General features: G+C 25.2%; 1 protein-coding gene across 1 annotated transcript; it reads right to left on the reverse strand.

Annotated features, from left to right (window-relative positions):
- Positions 1–1,351: 1,351 nt before the first annotated feature.
- On the reverse strand, positions 1,352–5,291 carry ABCG12 (ABC transporter G family member 12). The gene is made up of 9 exons (XM_069298253.1): positions 4,611–5,291; positions 3,712–3,791; positions 3,162–3,626; positions 2,991–3,077; positions 2,779–2,904; positions 2,502–2,696; positions 2,333–2,419; positions 1,989–2,247; positions 1,352–1,920 (listed from the first exon to the last, which is right to left on the reverse strand). The coding sequence occupies exons 1-9, from the start codon at positions 5,113–5,115 to the stop codon at positions 1,520–1,522; spliced, it is 2,205 nt and encodes a 734-aa protein (XP_069154354.1). The 5' UTR covers positions 5,116–5,291; the 3' UTR covers positions 1,352–1,519.
- Positions 5,292–14,107: the final 8,816 nt, after the last annotated feature.

Genomic DNA, 14,107 nt, shown 5'->3' on the forward strand with positions numbered 1-14,107 from the left:
TCAAAATTTGATGGCTTTGTTCTCATCAAAACAAAGACGGTCAAGTTATTCAACACATTTAATATTTTTTCTTCAACATGAAAAGAGTGTCAAGTCAACTTATTATTCAGTTCCAATCCTACTTCACTTTATTCCAAAAAATAATAAAAATTTCGAAAAAAAAATGGTCATATCAATAGTACGTAGTGATCAATGTTGAAAAATATGGACACTAGTGTATACTTGGTCAAATAATTCACCAAGAAAATGTACTCTTAAGGCGTTCGCATTAATGGAATTTAAGAGACGAAATTAAATATCCATATACTAAAAAATGAATGACGTTGCTACTTGATACTCGTCGATTCAATAATAATTGTTCAGTATTGACTTTATATATTTTAACGAATTATAAATAGAAGGAGAAGTTGATTATATTATCTTTTGAATATAATAAATACAGTATCTTGAAAAATATTAAAAGATAACTATGATTAATGATAGGGCTAAATAAGGTGTAAAATTATTCGTTAATTTCATAAAATTGACAAGCATAATTTGACAGATCAAAAATCAAAAATACTCCCTCCGTCCGAAATTGTTTGTCATGTTGCGCTTATCAAAAGTCAATTTGACTAATTTTCAAAGGTAAATTAGATCACATTAATTCGATATTTTTTTTAAAAAAAAAATTAGATATTCTAAAACTATATGAAAAGTACTATAAATTATAATTTTTTGCATATTAGTATGATGAAAAAATTCATCTTAAAATGTTAGTCAAAGTTTTTATAGTTTGATTTTAAAAATAGAAATAATGACAAACAATACCGGATGGAAGGAATAATATAGTGGACAACTCTATCCAAAAAATAACAATTTGTCCCACTATTGATTTGACACACATCTTAAGAAATTACTATTTTATCTATTGACTTTATTAAATTTAATACATTAAGAAATGTTTTAGATCCATTTAATACTAGCAAGGTAAACAAACACAAAAGATAAATTATCTGTTGATTTTTCTAAATTAGACAACTATTTTTAGTATTGTGAACAACCATTGAACAGAGGGAGTACTATATACTTTCTTCGTCTTCACTTATTTATCGTGATTTTTCTATTTCATATTATTTGTCATTTTAAAAGTTCAAGATATTATTTTCGTTATCTTTAATAATTCTTGTTTTTGATAAGTATAAACACCTCAATTGAATAAATATTTAATGAAAAGAGATTATATAATAAGATATATAAATGAGGATAAAATTATTCATATAAAAAGCTCTCTTAATTAAATTGACTAATTAATATTCTTTTTAAAAACATCTAAAAAATGACAAATAATTTATGACTAAAGAAGTACGTATTACTTGAACCTTGAAAACATATTATTCAAACTTTTAATTAATATACTCACAAAAGGAGGTAAATAGAATTAAATGACCAACCAAACATTGGTCTTAATTCATAATGATAAACTTTGTTACACATTTTACATCCACAACAAAATACTATAATGTAAAATAACACACAATCAAGAGTCTGTATCTTCAGCATGAGTTGGATTTTTAGAAGAATGAGCCATAAATGCTCTAATCATAGGTTTAACTTTCTCCACAGTTTTAATTATTCCCAAAAACATTAACCTATAAAGTATTACCATTCCAAATATTATAGCAACATCAACCCATTTTGAATATCCCATTTGCACTTGCCATACATTTTTCAATATTTCTTCACCACTAATCATGGCTGGCCCTCTAATTTGTTCATTAGGGAAATTTAATCCCAAGAATTCATTCTTGTAAAACCCTTGATTTGCATATTTATGAAATGCAATGTAATACATTGGGTACTTCCAAAATGGCTTAGGAAGATCATTAGGCAATCTGAAAAAACCTCCATTAAGCATCATGACACCTTGAATTCCAGCTCCTATTAGCAAATAATCACAAAAATTAGTACATGAAAAACAAATATTAGCTTTAACCTCCTTTTATTACCTGTTATGATTCCCATGAGGAAGTCAGGGACAATGCTTGCTACAATCATCATGAGGCTCTCGACTAACATCATGGTCGCAAAAAGTACTAGTGAAAAATACGCAAAATGATCAAACCCCTTTTGTAATCCGACGAGGTAATAAGCGATAGCGCCTGGTATAACTGAGATTAATATGAGGTAAGGAATCGAAGAAAATGTATTTCCCACCACATATGCAGCTACACCATAGTGTCCATTTAATCTTTCTCGAGTGAAAATCTACAAGAAGAAGAAAAAAAACATACAAGTATAAATAACCAAATTATTATTTTATTATATAGAGATGTGTCATATATATATATACTTTCATATCTTCAACAAATGAAGGGAATCCACCAATAGCCATAAAAGTCAAGAAGGCAGCAACAAACATCAACATGGAACCTCTAGCCTGAAAGAAAAACGTAATAAAATTAGAGGAGGATTAACAAAAATTCATCGCTAATTCTATTTAACGAACCAATAATATTTACCTGAATGGACCCATAGTCATGTCCAATATCATGAAAAATAGTTCCAACACACAAACACAAAGCAATATAAATTGCAAAACGTAGCCAGTAATAACCAAGATCACGATACATGTTCACAAAAGACCTCCTCGTGAGAACCATACATTGAGTAATAAAACCTGCTTGACGCCCTTTTTCTGCCTCTTCTCCTCCACTCTATACACAAATTATAATATTCATTACATCACAAATTAATATTATTATTATTTTTTAAAAAAAAAATTGATATGATACAAACCTGTTGGCAAATTTCTAACACTTTACGTTGAACTTGTTGACAACCCTGAGAAGTCTTGTATGACTTCACAAGAATATCAATTGCTTCTGTAGCAGTAGCTTTTCCACCAACTCCTTTTTCAATATCCTAATTAATTAAAATCAAAATAAACATTGATAATTTGATCTTAATTAATTAATAATAACGAAGAAAATAATTCTTTTTTAACTTACAATATCAAAGTCCTTGTTGATTGTCCTTAGATAATGATCCGATGGATTCCTCATTGTTGGACATGGAAAACCATTCAAAGCAAAATACTAAAAAAAAAACCAAAAAAATAATTAGTTAACCCAACCCGTTCATTCGACACCAGTAACGTGCGTACGTAGTAACGTACATACCTCATTAGCATTAGAAATGTTACCAAAGTATACAATTCTTCCAGATGACAAAAGGCAAAGATTGTGAAAAAGTTGAAACACTTCACTACTTGGTTGATGAATAGAAGCAACAATAGTTCTTCCATCTTGTTTAGCCAATTGAACAATTTTATTCATAACATGATAAGAAGCAGCACTATCAAGTCCACTTGTTGGTTCATCAAGAAACAATAATTTGGGCCTTTTTAATATCTCAATACAAATACTAACTCTTCTTTTTTGTCCACCACTTAGCCCTTTAACACTCCATCCACCAATTCTTGTATTCATTGCATCTTGTAATCCCATTTCTCTTATTGTTTCTTCACCCCTTTCTCTCTTCTCTGATATCGACATCGAATCAGGTAATTGGAGTTGGGCTGAATAGTATATTGCTTCTTTTACTGTTAGGGTTGTCATCAACGTGTCATCTTGTGTCACGTATGCCTTTTCAAAAAATATATATATATATATCAAAGTTAAACTCGAAAAACAAAAACAAAAAAAAGGTCAGATATATTAACCGTCGTACCGAAGTGCCAAAAGCAAGTGATTGTCTACGACCATTGATGAGGATTTCTCCTGTTTGTCTTGTGTTCGAATCTAATCTACCTGTGACATCACGTTAACAAATTTTATTTTTATTAACAAAATTAAAACTTCCATATTATTTAGTGAGGCCTATTTCTATTATGCTGATGAGATAAATGATATTCATTTATTTTTAGTCAAAATTTTGATTTTAAGAAAATAAAAAAGTTTTATCACTAAATATTTTTCTTTTTTATTAAATATTACAATCATGTGAATTCAGATTAATTAGGAAAACCTAAAATGAAACCAAATACCAAATGTGAAAAAAAAAGGTCTTTTTCTAGTGGACTTAAATAGTGTTTCTTTTATACCAAACATCAATTAATGGAAGATTCTCAAGTAGTGTTTGAATTCAATATATGTGGACCCTTAACCATCCTTTTATATATATATATATATATATAGTATGTGGAGTAATTCTTAATTAAACCATTTATATAAAAGTAAGATACATAAATTATTTTTAAAAAAAATAAATCAGCATCAATATATTCAACAATCTTCTTTCTAAAATTATTTGATGGACTAGATCAATCAATTCCTATAGCAACAAAATAATTTTTTTAAATGTAACTAAAATATTAGTTCGAACTTTAAGACATCAGAAATAAATCAGCATCAATATATTCAACAATCTTCTTTCTAAAATTATTTGATGGACTAGATCAATCAATTCCTATAGCAATAAAATAATTTTTTAAAATCTAACTAAAATATTAGTTCGAACTTTAAGACATCAGAGATTTTTAATCGATATAAGTCTATACAATGCAAATTTAGATGTATGAGTCAATAAATTTCATATATCAAACGATTAAATCGAGCAAAAAAAAATACCTGCTAGAGTATCAAGAAGAGTTGATTTGCCACAACCAGAAGGACCCATAATTGCTAAAACTTCACCAGGTTGTACATAACCAGTAAGCCCTTGCAAAATAGCTCTCCTCCCACTTTTTTTATCAGGCACAGTTACCCATAAATCCTTCCATGTTAAATAAATTCCTTCATTAATCAACTTTTCACTCAAAGCCACATCATCATCATAACCAAAATTAGTACTATTACTAATCATAGGATTAGTAACATTAATTTGTTTAGGTGCCTCATAATAATTTTCCATCTCTATTGACCTTTTGATTTCAGAATTAACCCTTAGAGATGGTGCTTCAATGGAACCAATATTTGGTGTGAATGGGAAATTTTTTGTTGGATTATTCATGTGGCTAAAAGAAATATCTTCCTCAGAGCTAACACTTTCATTTGTTTCCGATTCGTTACGTCGATGAGGTGATCGATTGGGACTAGGTGTCCATCTAGGAACATAATTAGACTGTGATTCCATCTGATACTCGATTAATTTGTATGTGATTTTGTGCTAGTTAATCAAAACTCGATAGATAAGAGAGAGAGATAAAAAGAAAAAGAGAATTAATGCATGGAATAAAAGGGAAAGAGGGTATATATTTATAGTGACAATAAGGAAGGTGTTGGGAAATTTAATTAGTGTAGTGGTCTTAGCTAGTTGTATAAAATACTTTAGCACTTAACAAATAAAATAGACTAAATTGACTTTCAACAAGACAAGTAATTAAGCTTAGGAACAAATGTGTATATTATATTTAATAAAATGAGACAATATTTTGGATTATAGTTTTTGGTCTTTGTTTACTATTTCCTCTTTAGTAATTAACTAGGTTGATCAAAGATTTCATCTTTTTAATTGTGTATGAAAAGAGAATCTTCATTTAGTTTTTTGCTTTTCTGAATTAATTTATGTTTTATTAGTTTGATCCTTTCAATAGCATTAATGAGAAGGAATGATAAACTTATAAATTATAAAATATATAATGTACTAGATTTCAAACGTTTGATTTTACTACTAATTAAGAAAATTATACCCTAAATAATAAAATTACTCTTGCACAATATGTTGTGTATGTCTCATTTCTTATTCTTATGACTTATCTGGAAAAAATGTAAAGAAGAATATGAATTCGAATAATAAAACTTTCCTAATCGACCAGAGATCATATATGTAGGATTTTCATTAAGCTATTAAAACTTTGTGATTGTCAAGAGAAATAGTACGATGATTAAAAATATAGATTTTGTTATCAGATATCTCAAGTTCGAATCATTGAAATAAAATAAAAAAATCGATAAAAAATACTTTACTCTATGTAACGGGCCTACCTATTCCATATTTATTTTTGGGAAAAGATCAAAATACTCTTAAATTATGTGAAAGAAATGAAAATGTCCTCTATTTATAGTTTGACTAAAAACGCCCTTGCAGTCAATACTTTGGTCCGGAAATATCCTTATATTTACAAAATCGGTCAAAAATGCCTTCTTTTTTTTAAAAAAAAATAAAAAATTAAACACATCTTCTTCCTAATTAAAATACTATTAAGGGACAGTACTCTTTTTTTTCGTTCTTCTAAAATTACTTTAACAAATAAAAATGTAGAAAATATTTTTTTCTTCTTAATCTCATTTTATCAATCAAAATAAAATAATTTCATGTACCATTTTGATAGATAATATATGTCATATATATAGATCATAATATATCTATCATTAATTTATATTTATATAACGATAAAACATATTGATGATAAAATAAAAATATTTTCATTTTTTTTTTGTGAATTAAAGTAAGATAAACATTTGCTAAATTTTTTGAATAAACATTACTTGAAAAAAAATGTGTCGAAAAGAAAATAATAATATATTTATTTGAAAAATGAGCTTTTTGACCCATTAAATAACAATAAGGGCATTTTTGAATCAAAATATTGACAGTAAAGACATTTTTAACTAAAGTATTATGGTAAGGACATTTTTGAGCCGAAGTATAAACCGAAAACATTTGAATTCTTTTCACATAATTTAAGGGTATTTTTGATTTTTTTTTCTCATAATTTTTTTGAGTTATTTTAATTTTTTCACTTTTTTCTTTAAATTTTTCCCATATATTGTAAATTTGTAATGAAAGTCAGCCACGGCTAGATACGCGGATTCAACAGCTGGATTAAATTCTAAATACCTTTTTTAATATTATATATATATATATATATATATATATAAACCCAAATTATGTTCAAATGTTAAAAGTTTAACCTTATTTTTATTTATTATAAGTTTTATTTATATTAGAAAAAATAAATAAAACATAAAATCAAACAATCGAATTTAAATTACAACTTACATCATATATCTTGGGGACCAAACAGTTTGGCGTAGCTTCTCTTTGTTAGCCTCCAAATTTTGATGAACTCATTAATTAGTAGCGTTTTGGCCGTTATTATTTATTAAGGTACGTAGAATATAATTGAACTGTAAAATGAGGTCTTAGGTCTAATTTACACTACAAAAGCTATTTAATTAAAGAAAAAATTACATGAATTAATATATTTTAAAAAATAATTACTGATTTTAACGATATCTTTTATTTATTACCATTTATAGCAATAGTGTGATAAATCTGTAATATGTATTAAAAGTAAATTATTTATGCAATATATTTGAATTATAATTGTTTTTGAAATATATTGTGTTTGTTTGGTAAAAAATTGTCACATTGTATTATAAGTGTATTAAAATGTGTGATAAATGTATTATCCATCATTAAAACTTGTATTGTATGTGAATAATAAATTGTTCTTTGTAATATGTATTAAACTTGCATTATAAATGAATTAAAAGTGATCAAGTAAAAAAAAAATATTATTGCTATAAATGGTAAATATTTTTTTATTATAGCACATTTATATAAGTTTCCCTTAATCAAAACTAAAGATTATTTTTTATATAGTATAGAGAGGAGATCGACAATAATGTTTAAAAATTACTAATGAAACTTATTTTTCCTACTTTCAAATACTCATTTTCCTTATTTTTAAAAACCTTGTTTTCCTACCAAATATACCTTATATGTGAATTACTTTTAAGGACGATATATAATTTTAAATTCTACAATAGTTATATTAATCACATAACAAATATTACTTCAACCTTAACTAACAAGTCTCAAATTTCAATCCTTTTGATTATAAAATCGTCTTTTGTTATGAACTATTTTATTTACACTCACATATTCAAATTAATCAACTCGAGATATTAAATACAGGTGGGAAACCAAAAAAAAACGCATCAACCAAGTAGCTTCGCTTGGTATAATGTTTAGTTGACTAAACTTTTTAATCATGTAATTTTTGGTCCTTCTAAAATAAAGAAGTATATATTATCATGTTGGAAATAAAAAGTAATAATGTTTAGAATATTCAACTTAGAGAATTATATACATAGTGGAGAAGAATAATTATACTAGTGAATGTATATATATCATGTTATTAGAAGCAACAAGTGGGGAAAAGGTTCCCCCTAGATTTTAGTTATATCTATCTACACAAGTATTCAATGAATCTTTGTTTTCTCCCAAGTAAGAAAAATCAACAATGGAGGTAATGTAACGATGTCGATCAGATAAGACTGTTGATATATAATATAATTATATTTTTTTTTGAATATTATATGATTTTATGTTTTTTTATACGAGATAGTCATACTTTTAACATAGTATCAATAAGTAGAGGTTTTGAGTATGTATGTCACCGTTAACTGTTATCAAAAATATTCTTTTACGTATTTAATTTATGAAAAAAATTAGGTTGACACGTAAATGAACGCATATTTAATTAGTTATTGTATGTTATTTTTCATATTTATAATTTTTTTTAATTTTAAATTTAAAGCGCACACTATAGTATCTTTCCGAGAATTGAAGATATAACCCTCCCACCATAAGATACGCAACAATGATGATATCTTCGAATGACCGTAATCTACTTTTACAATTCATGAATTTAGTAAAGAGAATAATATTAACCAAATATCTACGTCATTGCGTGTATCATATAGTCTTATGAATTACTAAAAAAACCTATAATAGATAAAATTATTGTTTACTATTTTTTCAAAAAAATATATCATTTAATTATATTTATAAAATTTAAAATTAAGGAGTTTTAAAATATATCACAAGAGAAAAATATATTTAAAAATTAAGGAATTTTAATATATATATATATATATATATATATATATATATATATACACACACTAATAAAGGAGTTTATAATATATGGTAAAAAATATATGTTTTAAGCAAGATGTAGCACAAAATAAAAGCAAAACAAAATTACGTTAAGAAAAATTAAGAATTTTGTCATTATAATGTGGCCTAAATTTTGGCATAAAAAGCTCATATTTTAATTTTTGATATCTAATAGCTCAAGTATATTTATTTATTGAAATTTTGTGACGGCATAACATAACCTATATAGTTTGTTTTTCGATATCTAATAACTCAAATATATTTTTTCTTCTAAATATTTGGCGTTCTATTGTCAAATATTGAGATATTTTACGTTATTGCTACAAATAAAAAATTCCATCATGATCTAATAATTTTTATTAGCTTCTATAAAATTCCTTAATGATATATGATTAGAAGAAAAGTATATTTTAAACAAGATTTATCACAAAATATAGAAAATTAAAAAAAAGTCAAGTTAGAAAAATTAGGAATTTTGTCATCTTAACATAGCCTAATTAGTTTGTGTACATTTTTCTTTCTAAATATTTGTTATGTATCATTACAAGTAAAAAAATGCATTAGTGACCTAATAATTTAATCAGCTAAAATTTGTATATTTTCATGCTCATATTAATAAATTATCATTCACTTCTCTCCTTTGCTTTACTTACTAGAGTGTTTTAAAAAAAATTAATGTGTTAGTGATTAATAATAATATTGAATTTAAATTTTAAAAATTTTCTCGCCCTTTATTTCAATAAATTTACAATTTATAGCTTGTAACTCTTACATGCATGTGTATAGTGCACATACATTAAACTAGCTATTATATATATCTTAATATTTATGATTTTGAAAAATAAGTTAAATCTATAAGTCACAAGTATTAAATTTTTATTTATTTGTAGTAGATAAGAACTTCTAAATGTTTAGTATTTTAAAATTAAATAAAGTTTTACTTCATAAAAACTTTCTGTGTAAACTATATTAAAAATCGTAACACTTAAAACTTTAAAATCAATATTTATATATAAATCTTGCTTAAATCATGGTAAACAACTTTTTTTTAAAAAAGAAAAACTAGAAAATACTTTTTAAATAACTTTTTGACGTTCATCTCTTAACATCATCACTAATTTTAATAATTTTGTTTTTTTCTAGAATATAGTTTATTGATTGACGTTAAACACATCACAAAATAGTAATGAGAATCTGCAATGGAAAAAAAGATTTCAACAAGACTTTTCTTTAAAATAATAATAATATATTCTCCATTTACAATTGTTATTTCTAAGAAAAGATTGAAATTAGGTTTGTTGACTTCTTTTTTACTTGAATTAATGGAAGCAGTATTTATTTGACTTAAATAATGAAATAGCAATGATAAGGTTCCCTTTGATTTAATCTACTTTTGTTTTTCAATATATTTACTACTTAATTGCAAAAGGAAAAAAGTTAGATCCCTTTTCTTTTTAGAAAAATAATTTTCTTTATAAAAACTTCGACTTCATTTTATTTTAACCACCATATATATGTAGACTTTGACTTAGTTTTTGTGAATAAAAAGTATTGATTTCTCCAAAATGACATGTAAACATTGGGTTATATTATTACTCATGTATTTTACTTTAATATGTAAGGACTATTAGATCAATAAATAATGTATGTTTATTTTATTAAATTATTATAACACGTATTGTTTTAAGTTCAGATAAATTAAAATTGATTATATGTATATTTACTGTTTATTTTGTTTTATTTAAGCTAATCTCATTCTGATGTGTTCAAAGTCGAGTTATTCTAATTCTAGTAGGGACGAATACTTGAAAGATGTTGAAGTAATCCTAAATTCCTAAGAAATAATCTCTTTAATCTCAATCTATGTGTTTTACTTGTTCTTAGTCCGTTTAAGAAAAAATGTAAAAATTTATATTCGACAATTCTTTAATTTTAATATTTGTATAGCGTGTGTAAGGTCACAAATTAATTCAAAGGACAATTCAATATATTATACACATTTTCCATTTAAATTTTAAAGATTTAAAAATTTCATCATTCACCCTCTTAAATTTTATGCTTAATTAAATTAACATAAATAATATTGTGGATCGCGATATCGTCATCTTTCTTTTTTTCCTTTCATGGGGACGCGGTTCAAACATTCCTTGCATGTTTGATAATATGAAAATGACCATTCAATTGAAGACTTTATGTCCTAGTTAACATCCACATTGACTTGTACCATAAGTATGAATATTTTTTTTTACTATGTAACGACGTGTTTATTATAGATAACATATAATATAACACAATATAAAAGTTAATTTCAACATAAATATAATTATTATTTGTTATTATGATAATTAAAGGATCACCATTAGAAATCGTGATTAATTTTCTTGCTGCAAATCAATAAGAAATTTATATTATAAAATATATCTTTTTTCACTTTATTCTCACCGAGCCAGCTGATTTGGAAAATATATATTAGGCCTTGAGAAACAAATTCTCATTAAAATATTAATAAATTTTTTTAGTTTTTTAATGTGAAAACAATACTGATATTTTATTTTTTCTTAATAATTTCAATTGATTTTTTAAAAAATATAATCGTTAAATATTTTACAATGAAAAATAGTGATTTTTTAATACGAAATGACCGAAGGAAGGTGGAAGTATACATGAGATTTTGAAAACAGTGTATCTAGGTTAGAGGTAAGTCATATTTATATTGTTACTTACTTTATTTTAATTAAATATTTGTTAGCACTTGATTAATTATTACTCATATATTAGAGGCTTATCATAGGTATCTTTTCTCATATTGACTTTTGACTTGGTCTTGATGGGATCAATATTTAAGGGACATACCAATGACATTTTGTTAATTTAGATGACAAAGAGCTTAAGACTTTTGTCTTTATAAAAAAATATATTTGGAATAATCGTTGATTAAAATAATAATTAATAATTATATATATATAATGAATATTTATTCAAGTAGTTGGTAATTGTAATTATTTTTTATCGAACAATTAAAGATCTTAAAAGCAAATATACGTAAAAAGCAAATTTAAAAAAATTACGATTTTAAAATTATAATAGTAATATTAAGAATATTGTGTCACATCATGATGCATGCTTGGTTTGTAATTGTATGAATAGATGAAAAAGACCATTTGATTTGATGCATTTAACAAATATAATAACCGTTTTGTTTGGATACTTTGAATTAGTCAATTGTTTTGAATGAAATAAAATAATGTTACTTACTAAGCATAACAAAATTATCGCTAAATATAGAGTAAAAATATAAATTATAATGTAATGATCGAACAATGAAATGATCAATAATTATAATAAATAACTACGAGTAAGGAAATCATAAGTTAATATCACCAGTAATAAAAAGTTAAATTTTTCTTAGTTTAAAATTAAAATTTAGCAAGCCATCAAGTAGAAATATTTTTTGTCTTTTTGTATTCATTGTTTAAACAATTCCACCCCCTTAACCCAATTAATTAGATAATTATGACAAATCCTAAAACAAAGTAGACTTTGTTTGAAGTTTTTTTTTTTTTTTTTTTTTTTTTTTTTTTTTACGTTCAATATCTTTTATCCTTATTAAAATTTGATTAAGTTCATGCATTATGGGGCTTATTCCTGAGGACTATCCTATCAATAAAATAAATTATTTTTCAAAAGTTTAAATTTGAGATATATAATTAAAAATTGAGAAATTTCGAATCATTTCGCTATAATTTAAATTGATTGTATCGTTTGAAGACTTGATCCTTCTTCAAGGAATAAAATTTATTATAAAATATGGCCTCAAAGTGCTACCATGATAATGCCATTATAAGCTTAAATAAATTGAAATAGCCGGCCGGTCTTTTTTAATGTATGAAGTTATGAAAATATCCGTTTGATATACAAAATATTTCAAATTCGCAATAGCAAATTAATAACTTAAAATAAATGAAGTACTTAGGATTTGATTTAATTGTGCTCCATAACAAACGTTTGCAAAAAATTACCAGACGCCTCTCTCCCAAATATCTCGCTCGCCACTTTCCTCCAATCTCTCGCTCGCTTCCTCACTTTTTATACAAACACAAGTGTATACAAATTATTTTTAATTGTATAAAGCATAGAAAGTTATATAAATACATATATTTTTGTTCCCCTCTCTCTTCTCTTCCAGATCTCGCTCGTCACTCTCCCAAATCTTGCTCGCCACCCTCGCCTTTCTCACTTATACAAACAGAAGCGAAATATATAAATTGCATTTCTGTTTGTATAAAGCGTGAGAAAATTGTATATACACATGCAAGTACATATATTTTCATCCTATATACTTATAATTATACAATAAAAAATACTCCCCTGCCCAGTTTTTTTTGCCTTTCTGTCTTTCTCGTTTTAAACAATTTTCAAATCGTATTAATTTCTCTCTTTCTCGTTTTATTCAATTCAATTCAATTGTATATTCCTTGTCAAGTCTCTTTTGTCTTTCTCATTTTATACAAATTCAAATTGTATATAATCGTTCTATACACTTATAATAATATAATTCATTTTATACACTTCGTTTTTATACAGTTCTCTGCCCAAGTGTCTTTCTCTTTCTTGTTTTATACACTTCGTTTTATACAATTTGCTTCAAATGTATATGTATAGCGAATTATACAGTTTCTATATTTGCTATGGAGCACAATTATGCAAACTTTGTTATAACATACAAATATAAATTTTTTATTTGCTATATGTGAAAGTTGCCCAAAAAAAAATTGTACGCCGTAGAATTTGAAGTCATTATTTTTTTAAATAACTATAAGAAAAGGATTATATTCAAGAAATGGGTGGACCAATGTATTTCAAGAAAAATATATTTGATTTTACCCTTTCAACATCCACGTATGAGTATATTTTAATTAAAAGTCTAACCTATGGATGTCAAAATCTGGTAAAATTAAGTTAAACAATATAAAATTTAAACTCTTGACCAGTAATATAGAATGATAGATTTTTGACTTATTTCGAATGTTTTTGTAGTTATATAGCTATTTTCGTTGGATATCATCAGTAAAATATAAAAATTAGAAGAATTTATTTAAATAATCTTTCATCGAACTGCTTAAACTAAATATAATATAATTCATACGATATATGTGTATAACTAATATTGGCTAGAAAAAATAAAGAAGAAATTTGTGTATAAAATCCCGTATAC

Source organism: Solanum lycopersicum, chromosome 5 (assembly GCF_036512215.1).
Source record: "Solanum lycopersicum chromosome 5, SLM_r2.1".
In the NCBI taxonomy this organism is placed as follows: Eukaryota; Viridiplantae; Streptophyta; class Magnoliopsida; order Solanales; family Solanaceae; genus Solanum; species Solanum lycopersicum.